Consider the following 19298-nt stretch of genomic DNA (forward strand, 5'->3'; position numbering starts at 1 on the left):
TCCCCCCACACCACTGATGTGACACAGTGCTGGACATGTGCCTGTGTGTTGTAAGCTCCTGTGCATTGTGTATTACATGTTGCTTATTTCTGCTTCTTACTGTACATGATGTGGGCTTGACTGACCTTCAGCATGCAGTTATAGAGGCATGGCTGCTTTCTACAGACACTGGCATTCAATTTACTGACAGGGGTAATGGAATGGTAAAAATACAGTGAGTCTGCAGTGTCAACTAAAAGTTTTAATTGCTTCAACTTCCCCCAAACTATACGGATTCCTACACCGAAACTAATCAGAGAACAACAATATCCCTGAAATCAAGTGGTACCAGCGCTGAAATAGAGCTCCCTATTATTTTATTTTTCTCACTGTATTTTATCCCATTGTCGTTGAAGAAATGTCATCTCGGGCTACGTTCAGTCTGATGGCCCTAACGCTCAATTCTGACTCCTTTCACCGACCCAGTTTGTATTTTTATAATGAAGTGAGTGTTAATTTCCGAAAGAGACCCAATAGTATTGCTAATGCGGAAGTCTAATGACATTTCTGTCACACAAAGGGTGAAGTAACTAACTTTTCTGCGTACATTCTGTTGAGCGGGGTCTGCGTTCTGGACCAATCGTGTCATTGATGGAGAGTAAACTTTGCCCAACAGCGTACTGAGTTTAGAGTCACAAGGTGTCATGGTGCTGCTTTAAGTGTACTGACATACAGATGCAGCTCTGATGCCAACAGAAGGATGTATTTTTTCTGGCTGCTCTTAAAACGCTCAAACCGTGTGAAGGGGGGGGGCACTCAGAAACGGACCGCTTTTAGCCGCAGTTTGAACACCGCTGAGACATCCAGAACCAGAAAATGGTTTCTGCCAGCTTCAGCGCAACAATGGCATTAAAGTGAGAGTCTCTACCTTTTAGAGACATGCCAGACATAGCACACCAGGTACACCTCTCCTACGGGCAGAAACCATGACAACACAATGTGCTGAAATAGAAAAGGCCACTCCAATCTGAATGTGCACAAAGAGGCCTATTCACCTCTTTATGACCGACCGGGTCAAGTCCAGGCCTATTCCCTTCATTCAGGAAAGTGGAGTAAAATGATCTGGATTTCAGCGTTTTCCCTGAGCTGAATGAACTGAAACAAAACTGAACAGCAATGAACAAATACTTAAGGGGCGACATGGCTCAGGCAGTAAGAGCGGTCGTCTGGCAGTCGGAGGGTTGCCGGTTCGATCCCCCGCCCGGGCTGTGTCGAAGTGTCCCTGAGCAAGACACCTAACCCCCATTTGCTCCAGACGAGCTGGTCGGTGCCTTGCATGGCAGCCAATCGCTGTTGGTGTGTGAGTGTGTGTATGAATGGGTGAATGAGAAGCATCGATTGTACAGCGCTTTGGATAAAGGCGCTATATATAAATGCCAACCATTGACCATTTAAGGGCCTTGCTCAAGAGCCCAACAGCTGTGCAGATCTTATTGTTTGGGGCTTCAACCACAAACCTTTCAGGTCGCAGTCAAGCACCTTAGCCGCTACAGGCTGATTTAAAAAGAAATCTCTCAGGAGAGAATGCCTGCACACGCACACAGACACGCACACAGACACGCACACAGACACGCACACAGACACACAGACACACACCCAAGCTCTCAGTGAGAGGTCAGCTCGGACATGACGCTACTCCCACAGGGATCACTTCCCAAACGGGTCCTGATCGGATAAAAGCACAGCCATAAACAGCATCAAAGTCAGAGTCTCTCTGAGAATTAAGGCACTAAAATTCCTGGTTTCAACTCGAGAGATCCAGTTCGTCCCTCCATTTATCTTCATGGTTTTCCTGTCTTCCTGTGCTGTGAGTCGCTCTCGCCATTTCCTCTGGAACCCCTTCCTCTGCATGTTGGGAACCCCCCCCCCCTCTTATTCCCTATGGGAGTATATTTATGAATCTCACATCACCTGCACTTATCTCTGGGGAAGCGAAGCTAGTTTCGTCACAGAGGCCAGACGAACCGCTAGACGCCATATTTCAAGGTTTGCTCGCCAAAGTGTTTCAGAAACCCTCTTAAGGTGGCGCAACCCTGCAATTTTCTCCCTCGTCTTTTCAAACAAAAGTGGCAGCTGAGCAGGGAACGGCGCAGAAAGACTGAGGAGGGCGGTTTCCCCTGCGCTAACTGTCCCGCTTAATTAAAGCTAATCGGCTTGGCGCTCCACCGTTCTGAAGCGCGTCTGCAGATGGCGGGAGAGTGAAAGAAGGGGTGGGGAAAAAAGGCTGATAATGAAAAGGCATTAAGAATGAAGCGTGTTGTTTCTGGGGCGATGGGGCCATCCTAGCCACAGGGGGCTGTCTGTCGCAGCTCATAAATGCAGATTGATGGTGGCAGAGATGGGTGGCAGGGAGTGCGTCGTGTTTGCGCTCCAGGTGGACGGGAGGGGTGAGCGGAGTGTGGCCAAAACCGCAGTGTCGTTAAGAGAGAGCCCTGTGGGTCGACGTTCACCCGACACCCGAAAGTATTCACACCCCTACCAGGACGAATGGGATAAACTGCCCGAATCCAGGTGTGCAAAGCTTGTAGAGACTTACCCAAGAAGACTCAAAGCTGTAAATGCTGCCAACTGGGCTTCTACAAAGTACTGACTACATATGTAAATGATTTCAGTTTTAGATTTTTTTATCATTTTTTATAATTTATCTTAAAACATGTTTTCACTTTGTCATTATAGGTTATTGAGTGTCGATTGATGGGCAAAAATCCAGATGGGCAAAAATCCAGTTATCCAGTTAAAATGAAATCTACAACACAATATATGTGCAGAAAGTGAAGGGGTCTGAATAGCCACACACATTGGCGTGGCTGAGTGAACGCTCTTGTGCACGTACAAAATGTCACAAAACTGCTTTTGGTTTCTGGGAATCAACAAATAGAAGAATTAGTTTTTTTTATTGTTTTGTTTTATTTATTCTTGTTTTTATTTTTTTGTTCATGAAAGTAAAAAATGTCTAAGGTGTGGACCCCCTGTTGCAATTATATAATTTTAACAAGCTGCTCATGTTTCTTAATTGGGTGCTTTTCATGTGAAGAGGGATTATTTACCCTCTTAGGCCACGTTATATAAAAAATAGCTATGCGCGCCTTCGTATTTCTGACGTGTTACACTAGACAATCTCTCAGACGGAGATTGCGAGCGCTCTTATGCTCCGGTGAGCGGGAGAAAGCGCTGGTGTGATGTTTCTATCCCGAGACTCAACTGCCTTTCCACTGACCCCGTTTCACCCCCTCCAGAGAGACACGGAGGCGGCAGGTATCGCGCTGCTTAACGGGAGCGAGGGAGAACCAGGCAAACGAACGCTTAATTAGCAGGGCTGAGGGAGTGGTGGAGTAACCGTCTCCCCAAAGGCGATTCAGGAGATCCTCAAACACTCGCTCCTTCTCTCCCCGCAAGTGTAAAATGTCCTTTTTAGACTGCGTGCGTTTGAGATGCATGATTAAATCCAAGCGCCGCTCTGTAGAGGAAGTTGATCCAGTCCATGTTCCTGTCTGTGCATTGGGAGTCTTCCCACTGACATTTATTGTGAATGGATATGTTTTTTGGCTGACAATGGAGTAGCAACCATCCCTCACTCAATCACTGGATCACCCTCTGCCTGCAGTAACAGTGTGTTACCACTGGAGGGCAGCAAAAAGTGTAGTCAAAAAACCTCCTGTTCAGTTTTTAATCATTATCTACAATATTTAGAGGAATGTCAACTCACTGCTATTTGTCATCAATTTTTTGCGGAAGGTGTGTGTGTGTGTGTGTGGAGTGGCTGCTCCCTCCCCTGTTTGAGGCACACAAACCCAGACTCCCTGACAAATTGGCAGTTGGCGGCTTCAGCAGTTGCTCTCATCACATGAGAACGGCAGCCTGGAGTAAAATGGAGTGTGCATTAACGCAGGGGTTCACAGGACGGAGGCGGGGGGCGCTGGCGGGGGTCTCTAACGGAGCGAGCGGATTCCCCCACGGCTGCTCCCCCCCGCCTCCTCCTGCTCACACCGATTGGCCGGCGAGCCTCCTCCCCGCCGTCACCGCCTCCAGGACCAACAAACTGTAACAAACTGCACTCCGACAAAAAAATCCAAGGTGTACCCTCACCTTAAAGAACACCTAAATCTCCGTAACATTTGTCAAGCACACACTAATTATAGGATTAAAGTCATCACCTTGGCTAGCTTGAGGACTTTTGTAAGATTTATTTTTCATTTTTTCGCTGTGAAATTCCACCCAACTCGCTCACAACGTGCACTCTCCTCTTTAACATCTAAATCTGGATACATTTGTCAAGCATGAGCAGGATTAAAGTTATTATTGAAGATTAATTTAAACAGTTTACCTTCTAATTCATGCACCGACAAACACCCTTCAGGGAAAGTCTTACAGTCTAAATTTATGGCACTTCCTTTATATAGAAATAACATTTATGTAAGCAATTTGGTTATTTACTTTGCAGAGAACTTCAACACCAGCCAGCAATACGTGATCAGTACTGCAACCTGCCTACTGGAAAAGTTCTCACTGCAGCACACAACCTCCTGAGTTAGAGCACTTCCGTATAAATATATGTATGAGACAGACAGACAGAAAAATGCATACCCTTCATTACAAACTGAAGAACCACAGAGAATATGACCTGCACTGTCACGGCTGCCCACTCGTCCCTTGTCGACCGTTGCCGTTGCCAGGATCCGTAGCGTTGCCCCCAACCTCCAACGGGAGGTTGGGGGCAACGCTACGGATCTCCAATTGAAAGGAGATGAGTTACGAATATAAATGATCCACAAATCCAGTTTCAGGCCATGGCATTCTGGTGGATTGTTCAGTAAATGTAGCATTTAGCTTTTACATAGACGTACTTACATGTGAGAATAGAATAAGGTATAGGGAGCCGGTTGTCACTGTGACGAACAGCAGCAGTCATTACGAAAAGCCACACTATAGCCTCAAGTACTACAGTAGGAGTGAGAGAGTGGTGTTTTAAGCAGGTAATGTACGTGAGGAAGTTGGGTACTGTATGTAGTGTGTGTGTGTTTTTTTTTTTTCCTAATCCAATGTGTGTATAGGCTCCTGTTTCCAGCCAGGGAAAAAGTTTCAGATGTTTGTGAAGGAAAGTTTTGAGACAGGAGAGGGAATATGAGGGAGTGTGTGTGCGTATGAGAGCAAATGGGGTTGGGGGAAGACTAGGTGAAGGAGGAAAACTAAAAGTGTATGCTGTGTTTATTTGCCCATGGAATCCGAACGACAGGACGGTTGAATAATGAAGACCTCACTGAGTGAGAGCGGCAGTCACCCACGTGCCCTCTGCTCTACACACAAGCCAAGGAAGACTGCCTCAGGAAGCTCCGAGCGGACTGGGCGTGATGAGACACACTTACGTTTGAGCAGAATCTGCTCCGGAAAATGGATGTGTACCAACAGGAAAAAGTTAGGAGCAGATCTACTAATTAGGATGCATTAGTATTACTCCTATACCTTTCGGCTTCGGAGCAGTGTGCTCCTTGGGGAAAAATGTTACTGTGGAGCCCTGTCTGTGTCACACAAAGACAGAGATGCTTTCACAATGAGACTCTCCATGCAAAACAACTGCTGACCGCATGCTGATGGAAGAGCTTGTTCTCACACATGCACACACATACGCATACACGCACGCACGCACACGCATGCAGAGACAGACACGCGCACACACACACACAGAGACACACACACACACGCACGCACACAGACACACACATGCACGCACACATACACAGAGACACGCGCGCACGCACACACACACATGCACGCTCGCAGAGATACACACACGCACACACACACACGGAGACACACGCACACACACACTCGCACGCAGAGACACACACGCACACACACAAACACACGCACACACACACACACACACACACACACACACACACAGTCGTCTTTCCTTAATGACACTGATAAACAGCAGTGTCAGCTGCATTAACTCTGGCAGTAAATAAGCACACCGTGCACAGTAGGCCTGGAATAAACCGCTCCTTTTATGACCTCATCATTAATGACCTCACATCACTACCCCCACGGAGTGCTTTCTGATAGGCTGCCATGGCTGGCTCTGCCAGGTCATCACCTCCCTGCCTTCCATCATCCTGCTGACAACATTTCACAGTGCTGTTATTCCTACTCTCCACCAGGGGGTGCTGTTTTACTTCTCACTGCTAATGCATCCAGCCTAATGACAACGTCTGCTGACCCTTTAGTGGACAGAAGTGAACTAGAGAAATATAGGAACAAGATGAAACACAAGATATGTGTGTGTGTGCGTGTGTGTGTGTGTTTGTGTTCTGCGGGTGTGTATGTGTGCTTTTGCGGTCAGATCCACTTTCGTAGCTCAATATGAAAAGCAATGATTGAAAGCTCTCCAGATTACGGGAAAAACAGAACAAAGGCTTTTACATGCGCGCACACACACACACACACACACACGCACACACACACCTTCAGACACACAAACACTCACACATCAAACCACTACGTTTTCTTTCTCCACTTGGTTCAGTATTTTAGTACAGATACCAGGTGCTGGGCTAAGTGAGGGTGTACAAAGCCATATTTAGCAATAAATAATAATGAAATGGACTCCGCAAATCCCCTTTCTTCTCTCACCTTAAGCGAGAATAATGTTTCTACAAAAGGGCATCAGTGTGTGTGGAAAAGGCTCAGCATCTGAATTATATAAACGCCTTCTTGACTGACTATGAAAGATAAGATTATGCCATCTAAATAAAACGTTTAATATAAATGAAACATTTTTCCTGTTATCTTTCTCTCTCATTTTTCTGTAGACACAGCAGCTCCGCCATCGCAACTGCCTACACTGAACGATGAGGCAGACTGTAGCCTCGTGGCCAAGGTGCTTGACTGGGACCTGGATGGTTGATGGTTGATGGTTGGTGGTTCACCCAGGTGTAGCCACAATAAGTACAGCTGTTGGGCACATGAGCAAGGCCCTTAACCCTGCATTACTCCAGGGGGGATAGGCCCCAGCTTAGTCTAATCAACTGTAAGTATCTTTGCGTCAGCTAAATAACTGTAATGTAATGTAAAATTATGTGGATCATGTAATGTAATGTAAAAAAAAGTATTATGATATTTTAAGACGTATTGAAGTGTGTGTGTGTGTGTGTGTGTGTGTGTGTGTGGTCCACACCAGTTCACAGCCCCCAGCACGAACGGAACATCAACCCGACCAGCAAGCTGGGTTTGACCCCTGACCCCTGACCCATGACCCCCAGCTTCACCCAGAAACGGACCTCAAACATCAGTTAGCAGCACAAATTTAGCTGTTCATCCTAGCACCACTCTCTTCACAGGTAAACCAGCAGGCAATTATGTGTGCATTATTTAGAGGAATAAACCAGCCTCCGACTCGCCTCAGCTGAACACTCCCTTGTTTTATTCTCTCGTTCACTTATAGCGACCGTTCCTCCTTTCACGGGACTATAATTAAACGCATAACCATGGCAACTGAGAGAATAGGCTTTCTGCAGCATTTATTCCCCGAGATTTCCGAGCGTATGAAGTTTTCAGGGTTACAGCCAGCCAGCGAAGAAAGGATATCTGCTTAGAGAATGAAGTGATCAAACCTGACCCCAACACACTCAGAAAGGAATGGAAAGCCAATTTCTGCAGAGCTGTAAACATCCTACTTATGTTCTGAAAGTTTGAGCACAGTCCTTCATTTTCATTTCTTCAGAGAAAGACTTCCCAATGTCTTTGAACAAGTTGGCATAATTAGACATGGAACGCAAAACCACTCCAGAACTACCACAGCAAGTCGGTGTACCGGTCTCCTCTCCTCCAAATCTAAAAACAAACTCCTTTTTAACTTTATTTGCTGGGCGAAACGTTTGGTGCTTTTTATGGTAAGCTTTGTAACAGAAGCAGGAAGCGATTGCTAATATGTCTGAGGACACGCTCTCACGTAGGCAAGCCTTCGACCGTAGGTGGAGACTCCAGCCAACTCAACCACTCAGCCACAACTTTACCGCTGGATAAAACTTAAGACAGATCAGGGGGTGACACCACCGGTCCTGGAGCGGCTACAGAAAGAAACGGGAACATAAAAAGGATGGGGGAGGGCGGCCATTTTAATTTTAGCTTGCTGTTGTCAGGCTCGGGAACACAGGCCAGAGGCCAGGCCGTATATTCCCACACGGTTATGAGAACAGAGCCGTCTGTACAGCCAGAGCCGGTGTTTAAAACCCACGCTGAGAGGACTGGCTCTTAGAGCTCTCAAAATGCTGATATTCAGAAGCGTTGCGGTCAGAGGAGTTGATTGCATCCCAAATAAACTAAGAGGAAGGCTGCCAGGGTGGAGGTTTGTCAGTTCTAATGCAATGCAACAAATGAATGATCGATATCAGCCTGCTTTTTGTTTCTGTTCTCGATATAAGAGTTAGCTATGGCAACCTTTATATGGGTGGAGCTTCCAAATCTGTCTGTCAAACAAAATGCACAGTGAAGTGGATATACTGCTTACATGCCTTAAAAACCGCCATAAAATGCAGTAAAAGACAAACCAAATAGAGGAAAGTGGAAAACAAAAAAGCTTAAAAAAACAACAACTCAGTTACGGCAAACAGAGTATTCTGGAGCAGAGCACACTGCAGGGCAAAGGGCCTGAACCAGTCACTTCCTGCTGAGGATTTCTACACAGGGCTCTAAGGTCCTTCCTACTTGTTAAATGTTCTTTCTAGGAGCTAGAAGTAGAAGTTAGGAACTCCCGATCTTTCCTTTGAGCAAGAAAACATCAGTGCATCCTTGCAGAAATATGTTTTTGGAAAGCCTGACATATGAATGATCCACATGTCTCGTTCGCATTCTCGATTTACTTTACTTTTACTTTTTTATTTAAAAAGCAAGGAAAAGATTGGAAAAAGTCCACTGACTAAAACCCAGCCGTCTCCCCCTTCCTTACCAAGCAACTCATTTCACTTAAGTCCAAGGGGGCGGATGCAGGCAGTGTGAGAGACAGCCCGATTCTAGCCTGGTGGAGGAGAATACCCAGGATTCATTAGGCCCGTTATTGAGAGCACGCGGCGCGGGAGGGCGCTAATGTGATGGAATCGGCGAACGCTGAAACCATCTCTGTTCCCTCGACGACGCCCGTTCTGCTCGCAACACTGCAATTTATCCTAAAAATGAGGAGCCTAATTGCACAGATTCCACTCGTGTTAGGCCATCGGGAGCGGGAGCCGTGGCCACGGCGTATGTTCACTAAAAGCCGGCCCTCCTCACAAACCGAGGGCGGACTCTTGTTGCTGCCGAAATGATGATCCTTATCAAAACGCACTTTAATATCAGATTCATTTAGCCTGAAACTCCCTACACACCGTAGGACATGTTTAGCCATTTTCAGTCTTGAATTTTCCATTTCCAGGGAGTCTCTGTGGATTGAGGATTGGTGCAGTACTGACGGTGTAAGCCCCATTTTCAGTGACTCAAAGGTACAGAAGCACAGATAAGACTCCAGACTCTTGTTTGTCCTGCTCCAGGACAAAACCCCTGGGTCGCCTGGCAAATTGGTGTGTGTGTGTGTGTGCATGTTTGTATACATTTGTGTGCACGTAAGAGCCACACACAGATTGCCCTCCCCCTCCCAGGTCCCCTTAAGCCTCCTGTCTCTTGAGTGTCTATCTGAATGACTCTCAACTCCCCTCTCCTAACTGTGTCCTTTTCACACGCTCCCTTGGATAAGTACCATAGATGTTTCCTGGTGCACAGTGCCCCCGGCACCACCCTGCATGTGTTACTCTGGCACGCAATGACCACCGTGTTAGACACGGTTAACAGCGGCCAATTAAATGTGTTTTTCCTGCGTTATTTCTCCGTGTTTACTCAGTCTCCCTGCGGAGAGACACATCAAACGGCCGTTCGCTGTGTTTGGAGGAACTGTCACCCCATCCAGATGAAAGCGAACCTGAAATGCCGGCCTTGGAAAAGAGGAAAAACACACACAAACAGGGTATGTACAACGCAGTCCTCAGCCTCCCTAAACTAATGGAAGTTCTCTTTTTTTCTTTCTTTGCTGTTCAGACACAGTCAGGATTCTCAAACTTTTTTGGCTTTTTAAAAAAGAATGAAATGCCATTATGAACAGGAAGGGCCCAGATTTAACACGTAAAGGAACCTCAATTTCACCTCTTCCATGTTAGAGGAGAGTCCAGGGGTCAGAAAGTACCATGTGTGTGTTCCACCCATGAACTCAGCTAGCTGAATTCACTACTTACTTCTACCTCCCGGCTGAAGAATTGTAATAATTAGGAGCTCCAGGTGATCTGAACAAAACACTGGGGAAGATTTTTACTTTCTGAACCTGGATTTTACACACTCTGTACTCTGGTACACTTTTACACACAGGGAGGTCTACAGAACCTTGGACAGCAGCTGTGCCTGTTCCCTCCCACAGACCGGGAGGCCTACAGGACCTTGGACGGTAACTGTGCCTGATCCACAGACCGGGAGGTCTACAGGACCCAGGACAGTAACTGTGCCTGATCCACAGACCGGGAGGTCTACAGGACCCAGGACAGTAACTGTGCCTGATCCACAGACCGGGAGGTCTACAGGACCCAGGACAGTAACTGTGCCTGATCCACAGACCGGGAGGTCTACAGGACCCAGGACAGTAACTGTGCCTGATCCACAGACCGGGAGGTCTACAGGACCCAGGACAGTAACTGTGCCTGATCCACAGACCGGGAGGTCTACAGGACCCAGGACAGTAACTGTGCCTGATCCACAGACCGGGAGGTCTACAGGACCCAGGACAGTAACTGTGCCTGATCCACAGACCGGGAGGCCTACAGGACCCAGGACAGTAACTGTGCCTGATCCACAGACCGGGAGGTCTACAGGACCCAGGACAGTAACTGTGCCTGATCCACAGACCGGGAGGCCTACAGGACCCAGGACAGCAGCTGTGCTGAGATTTGTGGCAGTTATAACAGCCTGCGGTGTGGACTCAGGTCCCTAACCCCGCTCAGGGAGCGGCGCAGGGTGAGCTGGCTGGGGCTGTTACTCAGCACTTAACGGATCAATTAAAGACTTTATTACACCACTGACACAGACTCCGTCTCGCCTGCTTCCTCGGGTGTGGGTGCTGAATTTTGTTTTCATAAAGATGAAAAAAACAAAACATAAAACCAGCGTGCCAGTTTGAAACCCCACCCAGGACCTCTGTCTCGGTGCAGTCGAGCGCGAGACAGGGGAGGGGGTCCATGTGGAAGAGCACACGTGGATTAGATTAGATCCACACACTTGGAGATTTGTCTTTGGCTACATGACAGAGACCGTCTGGGAGGACCAACGTGAGCAAAGCCGGACAGATGCTGAGCTAATTAGGCATGTCGCCAGTCACAAGCCTGTAAACACAGACCCGCGGTACCGCCACAGCGGACTAACCCAGCCGAGGCTGCCGCCTGACTTCCTGCCGGAAAGAACACTTCCTGCTGGGAAAGCTACCTGCACAGCCGGGGAGTAAATGAAACACAGGACCAAAACAACAAATACAAGGAGAGTAGAACTACTAAACACAGGACCAAAACAACAAATACGTGGACAGTAAAACTACTAAACACAGGACCAAAACAACAAATACGAGGAGAGTAGCACTACTAAACACAGGACCAAAACAAAAAATACGAGGAGAGGAGAGGAGAGAGTAGAACTAAACACAGGACCAAAAACAGAAATGACAGAAGGGTAAAGGATACTTCCCAGGTGAGCTGACTGCTACCCTGTAGTTGCTGTAGCTCTCTGTGGGGTGGAAGTTGAAGACAAAGATGACGTTGGCCCTCTCGAACACGATCACCTTATCGCCCTCGTGCTTGGCACTGATGAATGCCTGATGGATGAAAAGAGGACTTCAATCAATCAATCAATTAATCGATAAATCAATCACACCATCCTAAATTCAAGCCATCAGTGACATGGGTACTGGTGTGAAGCTGAGATGTACAAGTCTGTTAACTGCAGTCATGTTGTCTTTAACACAATCTAAATGTGTCTTGGCAATATGAAACGAAGGCAGCACTCAGAGCATCTGAACATACAGCAAACAGACATGCATGTGAACTCATGGACATAAACTCAAACTAAATATCTACACAGATCATGGAGTACGTACAGATCGGTACCTCACTTCACCTTCTGCTCCAGCTTCAGCTCAAAAACAACTGAACTGTGGTTCAGTGAAGTTCAGTTTCTCACTGAGAGAAGGTCTATGTAGAGGTGACCTGGTTTTACCTGGAAGTTCTTCAGCATTTGCAAAAAATAAGTGGGGAAAAAAAAAAAAAAGTTTAAATATCCAAAGTGTCAGATTCTGACAACTCAGAATCACACCAGCAGCCATGTTCCTGGAAGCGAGGGGCTGATAGTACGTGTTCAGGGCACACAATCACCTCCAGTGAAAGCGTTAGCACGTTAGCGCTGACACGGTGGATTTCAAAGGGTTGGTGTGCTCACCATCGCTCGCTCCCGGTTGGGCCATGCTCGTGAATGTGGGAGGCGCAGGTGTTTAGACGTCCCCCCTCCCCTCTTCTCCAGAGCACAGCTGTCAATCACACCTGTAACTCCTGCCCTTTTGTGCTCTCCTCTCCCTCCATTCGCTGAAACTAGCCCTCCCTAAACTTCTACCTCAGACTCAGACTCAGACTCAGACTCAGACTCAGACTCAGACTCAGACTCAGACTCAGACTCAGACTCAGACTCAGATCGGGCTCGCCATTCTAAACCTGGAGAATGACCAATGGACCGGTCACCATGGGAACACCCCGCCCATGCCCCCCATTCATGTCCCGCCCAGAGGCTCACTTTCACAGTGGCAGTGAAGGTGCTGCAAGGTGAAGCTGGTCTAATCTGGGACTGGATTACAGTCAGAGCATTACTGAACCAGTTACACGCTGCCACGTAATCCCCCCAGGCTGATATCAGATGCCTACATTTACATAAATAAATAAGTAAATAAATAAATATTTTCAGCTGTTGTGATTTGGTGTGTGTGTATAACTCCTGTATGAGGTTATGGTGTGTGTGTGTGTACATCAGTGATGGTGTTCTCACCGGTCCGGAGGCCAGCCAGCCATACTTGTCTTCAGTGTGTGTATGTGTGTGTGTGTGCGTGTGCGTGATGGTGTTCTCACCGGTCCAGACGCCAGCCAGGCGTACTTGTCTTCAGTGTGTGTATGTGTGTGTGCGTGTGTGTGACGGTGTTCTCACTGCTCCAGAGGCCAGCCAGTTGTACCTGTTCTCGGTGTGTGTGTGTGTGTGTATGTGTGTGTGCGTGTGCGTGATGGTGTTCTCACCGGTCCGGACGCCAGCCAGCCGTACTTGTCCTCGGTGCGGTGCATGTCTCGGTCGAAGGCGTAGAGCTGGCTGTATCGCAGGCTGTTGGTGTCCAGGAGGTCGTACTGTCGCCGGGCGTAGTGGTAGCTCTCGTTATTGCCCTTCCGTGGGAAGTCCAGCCACTCTGGGTGCCCAAACTCGTTACCTGGAAACCAGGAGGCACAAAAATGACACGTAAAACAGTAAAAAAAAAAAAAATACTTTGTAACTTTGTTTATACTTTGTTTACTGTGTAACTAAAAAATTGATACATGTTTTTGCATCTAAAAATGCATAAATGCTTTCTGTACGACAGCTGCTTGAATGTTGTGCTTTTGCAATAACCATGCAACATGTCTGCCAATAATTCATCACAGCTGCCAATAATTCATAATAATTCATAAAGCCCTCAGAATGGAGAGAGAGAGGGGGGGAGAGAGAGAGAGAGAAACGCGTGGTGGCGCTGGAGCTCTAGCGAGTCTAACCTGGAGTCACGTGACCTGGGAGGCCTCTATTTTACAGCGGCGAGCTTCGGGGGTAAACAGGAGATAAAACACGACCTCCGTAAACACCCCCCCCAGCCCCCCGTACCGTGCCGTCCGGAGCTGCAGCCTCGGCTGACACTAATTACAGAACATCTCTCCCGCTGTCCTCCAGCTGCCTCTGCCGCGGCCCCAAACGCCGAGCGGTGAACACAGTTCGTCTACAAGACCCGGAACTTTCTTCACCGACGGGAGCCGACACCAACGCGCTTATTTGTTGGCTCCCTTCAGGAACTTTCTTGAGGGCGGAGATGTCATTACGTTACATTACAATTATTTCGCTGACGCTTTTGTCCAAAGCAACTTAGAGTTGATTTGATTATGCAGGGGCCAATCCCCCTGGGAGCAATGGAGCAAAAGAAGAATGCAACAGTTTGGGGATGTCAATGGGTCGCAGGCTTGATGCAGTTATTGCAAGTAAGGCACATGCTACCAGATATTAAGTGTTATTCACTTTCATTTACTGAAATACTCTCTGTTCAAATACCTTTGCTCACCTAAAAATCGGGTGGTCTGATACCAAAGGTGATATGTTCTAAGTAGTTTAACACATCAAGGTGTAAATACCATGAAAATTCAGAACTCTTTGAATGTCTCGTGTTCATCTTTTTATCGCAACCCCGAAATTCAGTGTATAGAAAAGACAAAACAATTGGCCTTGCTGTTCCAATACTTTTGGAGGACGGTACAAACTGTGGAGGCCTACAATCACGTCATTGCCTGCACAGTATGCATACTGTGGAGGCCCTGTTTCAGGACTGCTTGGCCCCCAGCATGCAGTGCGGTTTTTCCTCACTCAGTTATGTAGAGTTTATATTTATCTGGGGACAAAAATATGAGTGTCAAAACGGCAGGCTGGAAACACCGTGACTGTCACAGCTGGCTACGTCGGGACCGAGGAGATTGAGTCACTCCTGTATGGATGGAAAAACGTCCGCTGTGCTGCACTGTGTTCACTACTGTCACTGCCTGCATTAGGGGACCTGCACGCACACACGCACACGCACGCACAGGTGACTGAAGCACTCATCTGGCAGACCTTACTGTGGTTGCCCGTGTATCGACCACCGGTGGCCAACATTGGCTCAGGAGATAAGAGCGGCTGTCTGGCAGTCAGAGGGTTGCCAGTTCCATCCCCCGCCCTGGGTGTGTCGAAGTGTCCCTGAGCAAGACACCTAAGCCCCCCCCCTCCCGGGGGGGTTGGAGTCTATACAGGGGCAGGGATACAGCTTGGAAAGGTCAGCAGTCCGCCTCAGTGATAGGGAATAAAACGGGTGAAAAGCCAAATGAAAATAAAGTATCTGGAACATGACGGGTGGTTACAGTCTCTGTACGGTTGCAGCTGAACTTGTTTCAGTAAAATTACAACAAAGTGTTCTTTAGCAGTGCAGCGCTGAGTCTTAACCTGATAATCACAGTCTAATTAGTCTGACACAGAGCTGGTTAAGAAGAAAGGGTCCTTCGCTTGTGCTTAGCAGCCAGCGGTAAATTGGCCTAACGAGAGACACTTTGACTGAAGCTAGAAACGCTTCATTAGCGGAGAAGTCACAGGCATCTTCCGCTCCACTCGTTCCCGTTCACCTGCTTTTCGTTTAAACCCCTCTCTTAATTAACCAGAGCGCTTATATTTCCGCCGCTCAGACGCGTTTACCGGCTGTCCCTGTGGAACCCGTGACGGCTCGACTGTGGATGGGTTTAATTGGAGACGGGGGAAGATGCTCCGCCTTCCTCTCTACTCCTCCTCCTCATTCCGCATCATTTCTTTAATCCCTTCTTCAGTGTCTGTCTCTTTGTCCGTCTCTGTCTCTCCAGCATCACGTCAAATGTAATATAGTATCGCTTGTATAATCTTTTCTATTTCTCGAGACTTGACGGAAACGGAGCCCTCGGTGAGTGATGTTAATTGAAAGAGTGAAATGCTAGACACTGCCAGATTTGCTGCATGCATTATACCTACACGACCGCAAAGAATATTCAATAAGGAGGGGTTTTTGAGGAAAAAAGCAATGGAAAGCTCCCGCAACAGAACATCGTCAGCCCGGCTGCTGCAGTGTTGGGATGAGAACAGAAGCGACTGAGCTGTTATTATTGGTGCTGCTGTTTTAAAAAGGAAACCAAAGAGAGGTTCATTTCCCTTATCTTCACCTTATCCTTCCATTTCGGTCCAGAACAACGGCACACACGGGTCCCAGTGCTCACAACCATGTACAACCAATAAGTAGCACCGAGTAGAAAAATAAGAAGCAACTTATCACAGTGAAAACATTACTGTATGTTCAATAACCCCCCCCACTTTGATCCAAAAAAAGCTCAGTTCTGGGGAAGGCCCATGTGCATGTAGGGCCTGAATACGACCTCTACTAGTCATCACTTCATTAGAGAGGCATTGTGTGTTTTATTCTTTCTTGTCGGAGTATAGTGAACATAATAGCAGCAATCCAGTCATCCAGTAAAGCGACTTGAACATGACGGTCTGATATAACCTGCAGACACACTGAGTCACTGTCGGGAGACGGCGATCTCATCGCTCTCCCTCATCAAGGCCACTTCATTCACCGCTGACAGCCAATCGATTACCCCTGCGACATTACGCAATGAATAAACATCCTGCTCCAAAAATGGCTAGTTTATACGAGTACGGTGGGGCGGTGGTAACATGTAGACTGCCTTAATTTACTTACAGCGCCGCCAAGAGGCTGCTGGGACAAAGATGCTCTTAAAGAGAGACAAGATGCACATCTCCACAGTTTCTAACTCAGAAACTTGCCTAACCCTAACCTTCTGTAGCAGTGTGGTGTAATGGGTAGATACCTGTGCACGTAGCCTGACCTGCAGGTTCAATTCCCAGGAAGATCCTGCTGTTGTGTTGTGCGGCTTAAACCCGCACTGTTATATATCCAGCTGTGTACATGGATATTACTTACTGCGTATCACTCTGGATAATAGAATCTGCTAAATTCCTTTAATATACAGTAACTAATGCAATTTTAACAATGCAGTATTAGCACAGATTACGCGGAGTTACTCAACTGCTATATTTCTCCCGTCCTCTGGGTTTTTTAACGACAGGATGTTCTGCTGTTCAGCAGGCGTTTTCAGAGGCTTGTCACAGTGCAGAATATCTGCTGCCACATCATTTTATAATTTGATTTTATGGTTTGATGAAAATAGGGAAAAAAAAAGTCCATTCCAGATTAATTCCGAAACTCGCCGGAACATTCAAATACACGTTCATTAACTCATAACAGAAGTATGCAATGTAATATTACATAGGAAGTCTACTGTGATAGGACATTTTACTCTGACAAAGCAAAGTTGATATCTCTTGAACTGGTACAAACTGTCAATAGGTTTGTCTGTGTGCTGCATATAAAATGTTAGGACAAATTCAGAAACCCATGGAATCCCTACAACAGCAGGGACAGGTTAATCCCCCCCCCCGGAGCAATGCGGGGTTAAGGGCCTTGCCCAAGGGCCCAACAGCTGCACTGACTTACTGTGGCTACACTGAGGTTTGATCCACCAACCTTCAGGAACCCAGTAAAGCACCTGAGCCACTAGGCTACAGGCTGTCCCCTTATAATTACATCTGTGCATACTACAAGGTAGTACAGAGTAAGTGCTTTGAGCAGGGTTCAGTTCAGGGTATGGAAAAGGCAGTAACTGGGTTTTGTTGCGGAAGTGCTGGGAATCTTTTCAAACTTTTCCAATTACATAAGCTCCAGTTTTCTAATTGCGTAAGATGCAACCATACGGTTTACATCAATTACCCTCTGAGAAAGTGCTTACAGCGCAGAAAGAACACCCCACTTTCAAGTGTAGGTTTGAGGTTTCGGCCTGGGAGATATTAAGCTTTTTAAACTTCTTTTTTATAAATAAAGATTGTGTAATGCAAAGGGCACACTCATAATGGCGAGATCAGACTAAAAGAGCCCTCTGTAACTGCTCCTCATTATTTTAATCTTCTTGTCAAAGAAATTAAGAAGGTAGATAAACACATTAAGGGGCTACGTCCCTTCAGGTGAGACAGTGATAGTGACAAAGGACTGAGATAAAACAGTAAAACTCAGTTATACACAAGCTATACAGTACAGTGGTTATATACATTACACACAGAGGTGTTTTCCCAAACTGGGAAATCCCATATGGAAATGAAATGTACTAAAAATATATTACAACCATACATAATATCAAGATAATGAACATTTTACAATATACGGGCAAAAATACACAAGGTGTGCCACTTTGAGATTTGCAAAACAAGTGCACATCTTTACAATAAAGTACATATGGGGGTGCCAGGAAGGGAAACTGACCCTACATACAGGCCTGGCCACAGCTGTGATTAATTGTAATCACTGCAGCTCATTACCTACAGGAACCGCTGACCTACATGAGAGGCCTGCTGCTCAGGCCCAGGAAGGGGGATGGGGGTTTGGATCTGGCTGGAGGTGGAAAGACTGGCTGGGCTTTTGGTTTGTACGTTTTTTACTTTACACTTTACTTGACATTTATTTGACATAAAACTGTCTCACACGCAACATAACAGCTGTCACAAGATGGAATAACAGATGATGTCAGTTGATGTCAAATTCTTTAAAACCGTCACTTTTTGACTGACAATAACAGATGTCAGCCTTATGGCTAGGGGTTCAAGTAAAGTGTTATGATTTTGTCCTGTTGCAGACTTTTCGCTTGCTTTTCTCTTGAAGCGTGGTTTTGTACAATACTTCATTTTAGATTTTGAATGAAAGGCAGCAAGCCCACTGTCCCGCTTGTCTGTTCACCACGCACGCCTCCAGCCCTGCACCACAATAGGGCAAAAGAGCAAAATATATTTACTGATTACTGCACAAGCTAATCCCATTTCACTGCAACTGTTGACTGCCTTGTTCAGTACCTAATTATACGTAATTCTGTGTCCTGCTATTTTTTTTTTTTTTTTTTATCTCAGTAAACGTGTTACTGTTATGCACTTTTACAGTAAGCAATGTTTGTGTGTTTTGATTGACACATGCCCTCTTGGCCAGGTCAGTGTTGCAAATGAGAATCTGTTCTCAATCCCTTTTGGTTAAATAAAAATAAATAAATATGTACTGCACGTTTGTAAGGCCGTGAGACGGCGGTAATTGTGAGAGGGGTTCTCGGGCCCTGGCTTTGCGATGAATCCTTCTTCTCCGCAGAGCCACAGAAGTACACAGCGAGTAACGCACTGGCACGCTCGTCGAGGCCCGGTCACCTCTCTCAGATTAGCGCGCCACGGAGAAGCGGCGGCGTTGCCGGGGGCGACGGGAGCTCAGGGCGGGCGTGGAGCGGTCTGTCACAGGGCTCCTCGCGCGGGGCGGGCCACGCATCAATCAGGCGTGA

The 19298-nt window shown here is 46.9% G+C and overlaps 1 protein-coding gene across 2 annotated transcripts in view; it reads right to left on the reverse strand.

Annotated features, from left to right (window-relative positions):
* Window positions 1-19298, reverse strand: part of LOC133108412 (1,4-alpha-glucan-branching enzyme-like) — a 117576-nt gene that overhangs the window by 12751 nt on the left and 85527 nt on the right. For both annotated transcript variants that reach the window (XM_061217923.1, XM_061217924.1), the window contains 2 exons: window positions 13371-13555; window positions 11781-11911 (listed from right to left, as the gene is read on the reverse strand). In XM_061217923.1, coding sequence (XP_061073907.1) covers window positions 11781-11911; window positions 13371-13555 — 316 coding nt within the window. The remainder of the gene's footprint in view (window positions 1-11780; window positions 11912-13370; window positions 13556-19298) is intronic.

This window comes from Conger conger, chromosome 13, assembly GCF_963514075.1.
Source record: "Conger conger chromosome 13, fConCon1.1, whole genome shotgun sequence".
NCBI classification, from domain to species: domain Eukaryota; kingdom Metazoa; phylum Chordata; class Actinopteri; order Anguilliformes; family Congridae; genus Conger; species Conger conger.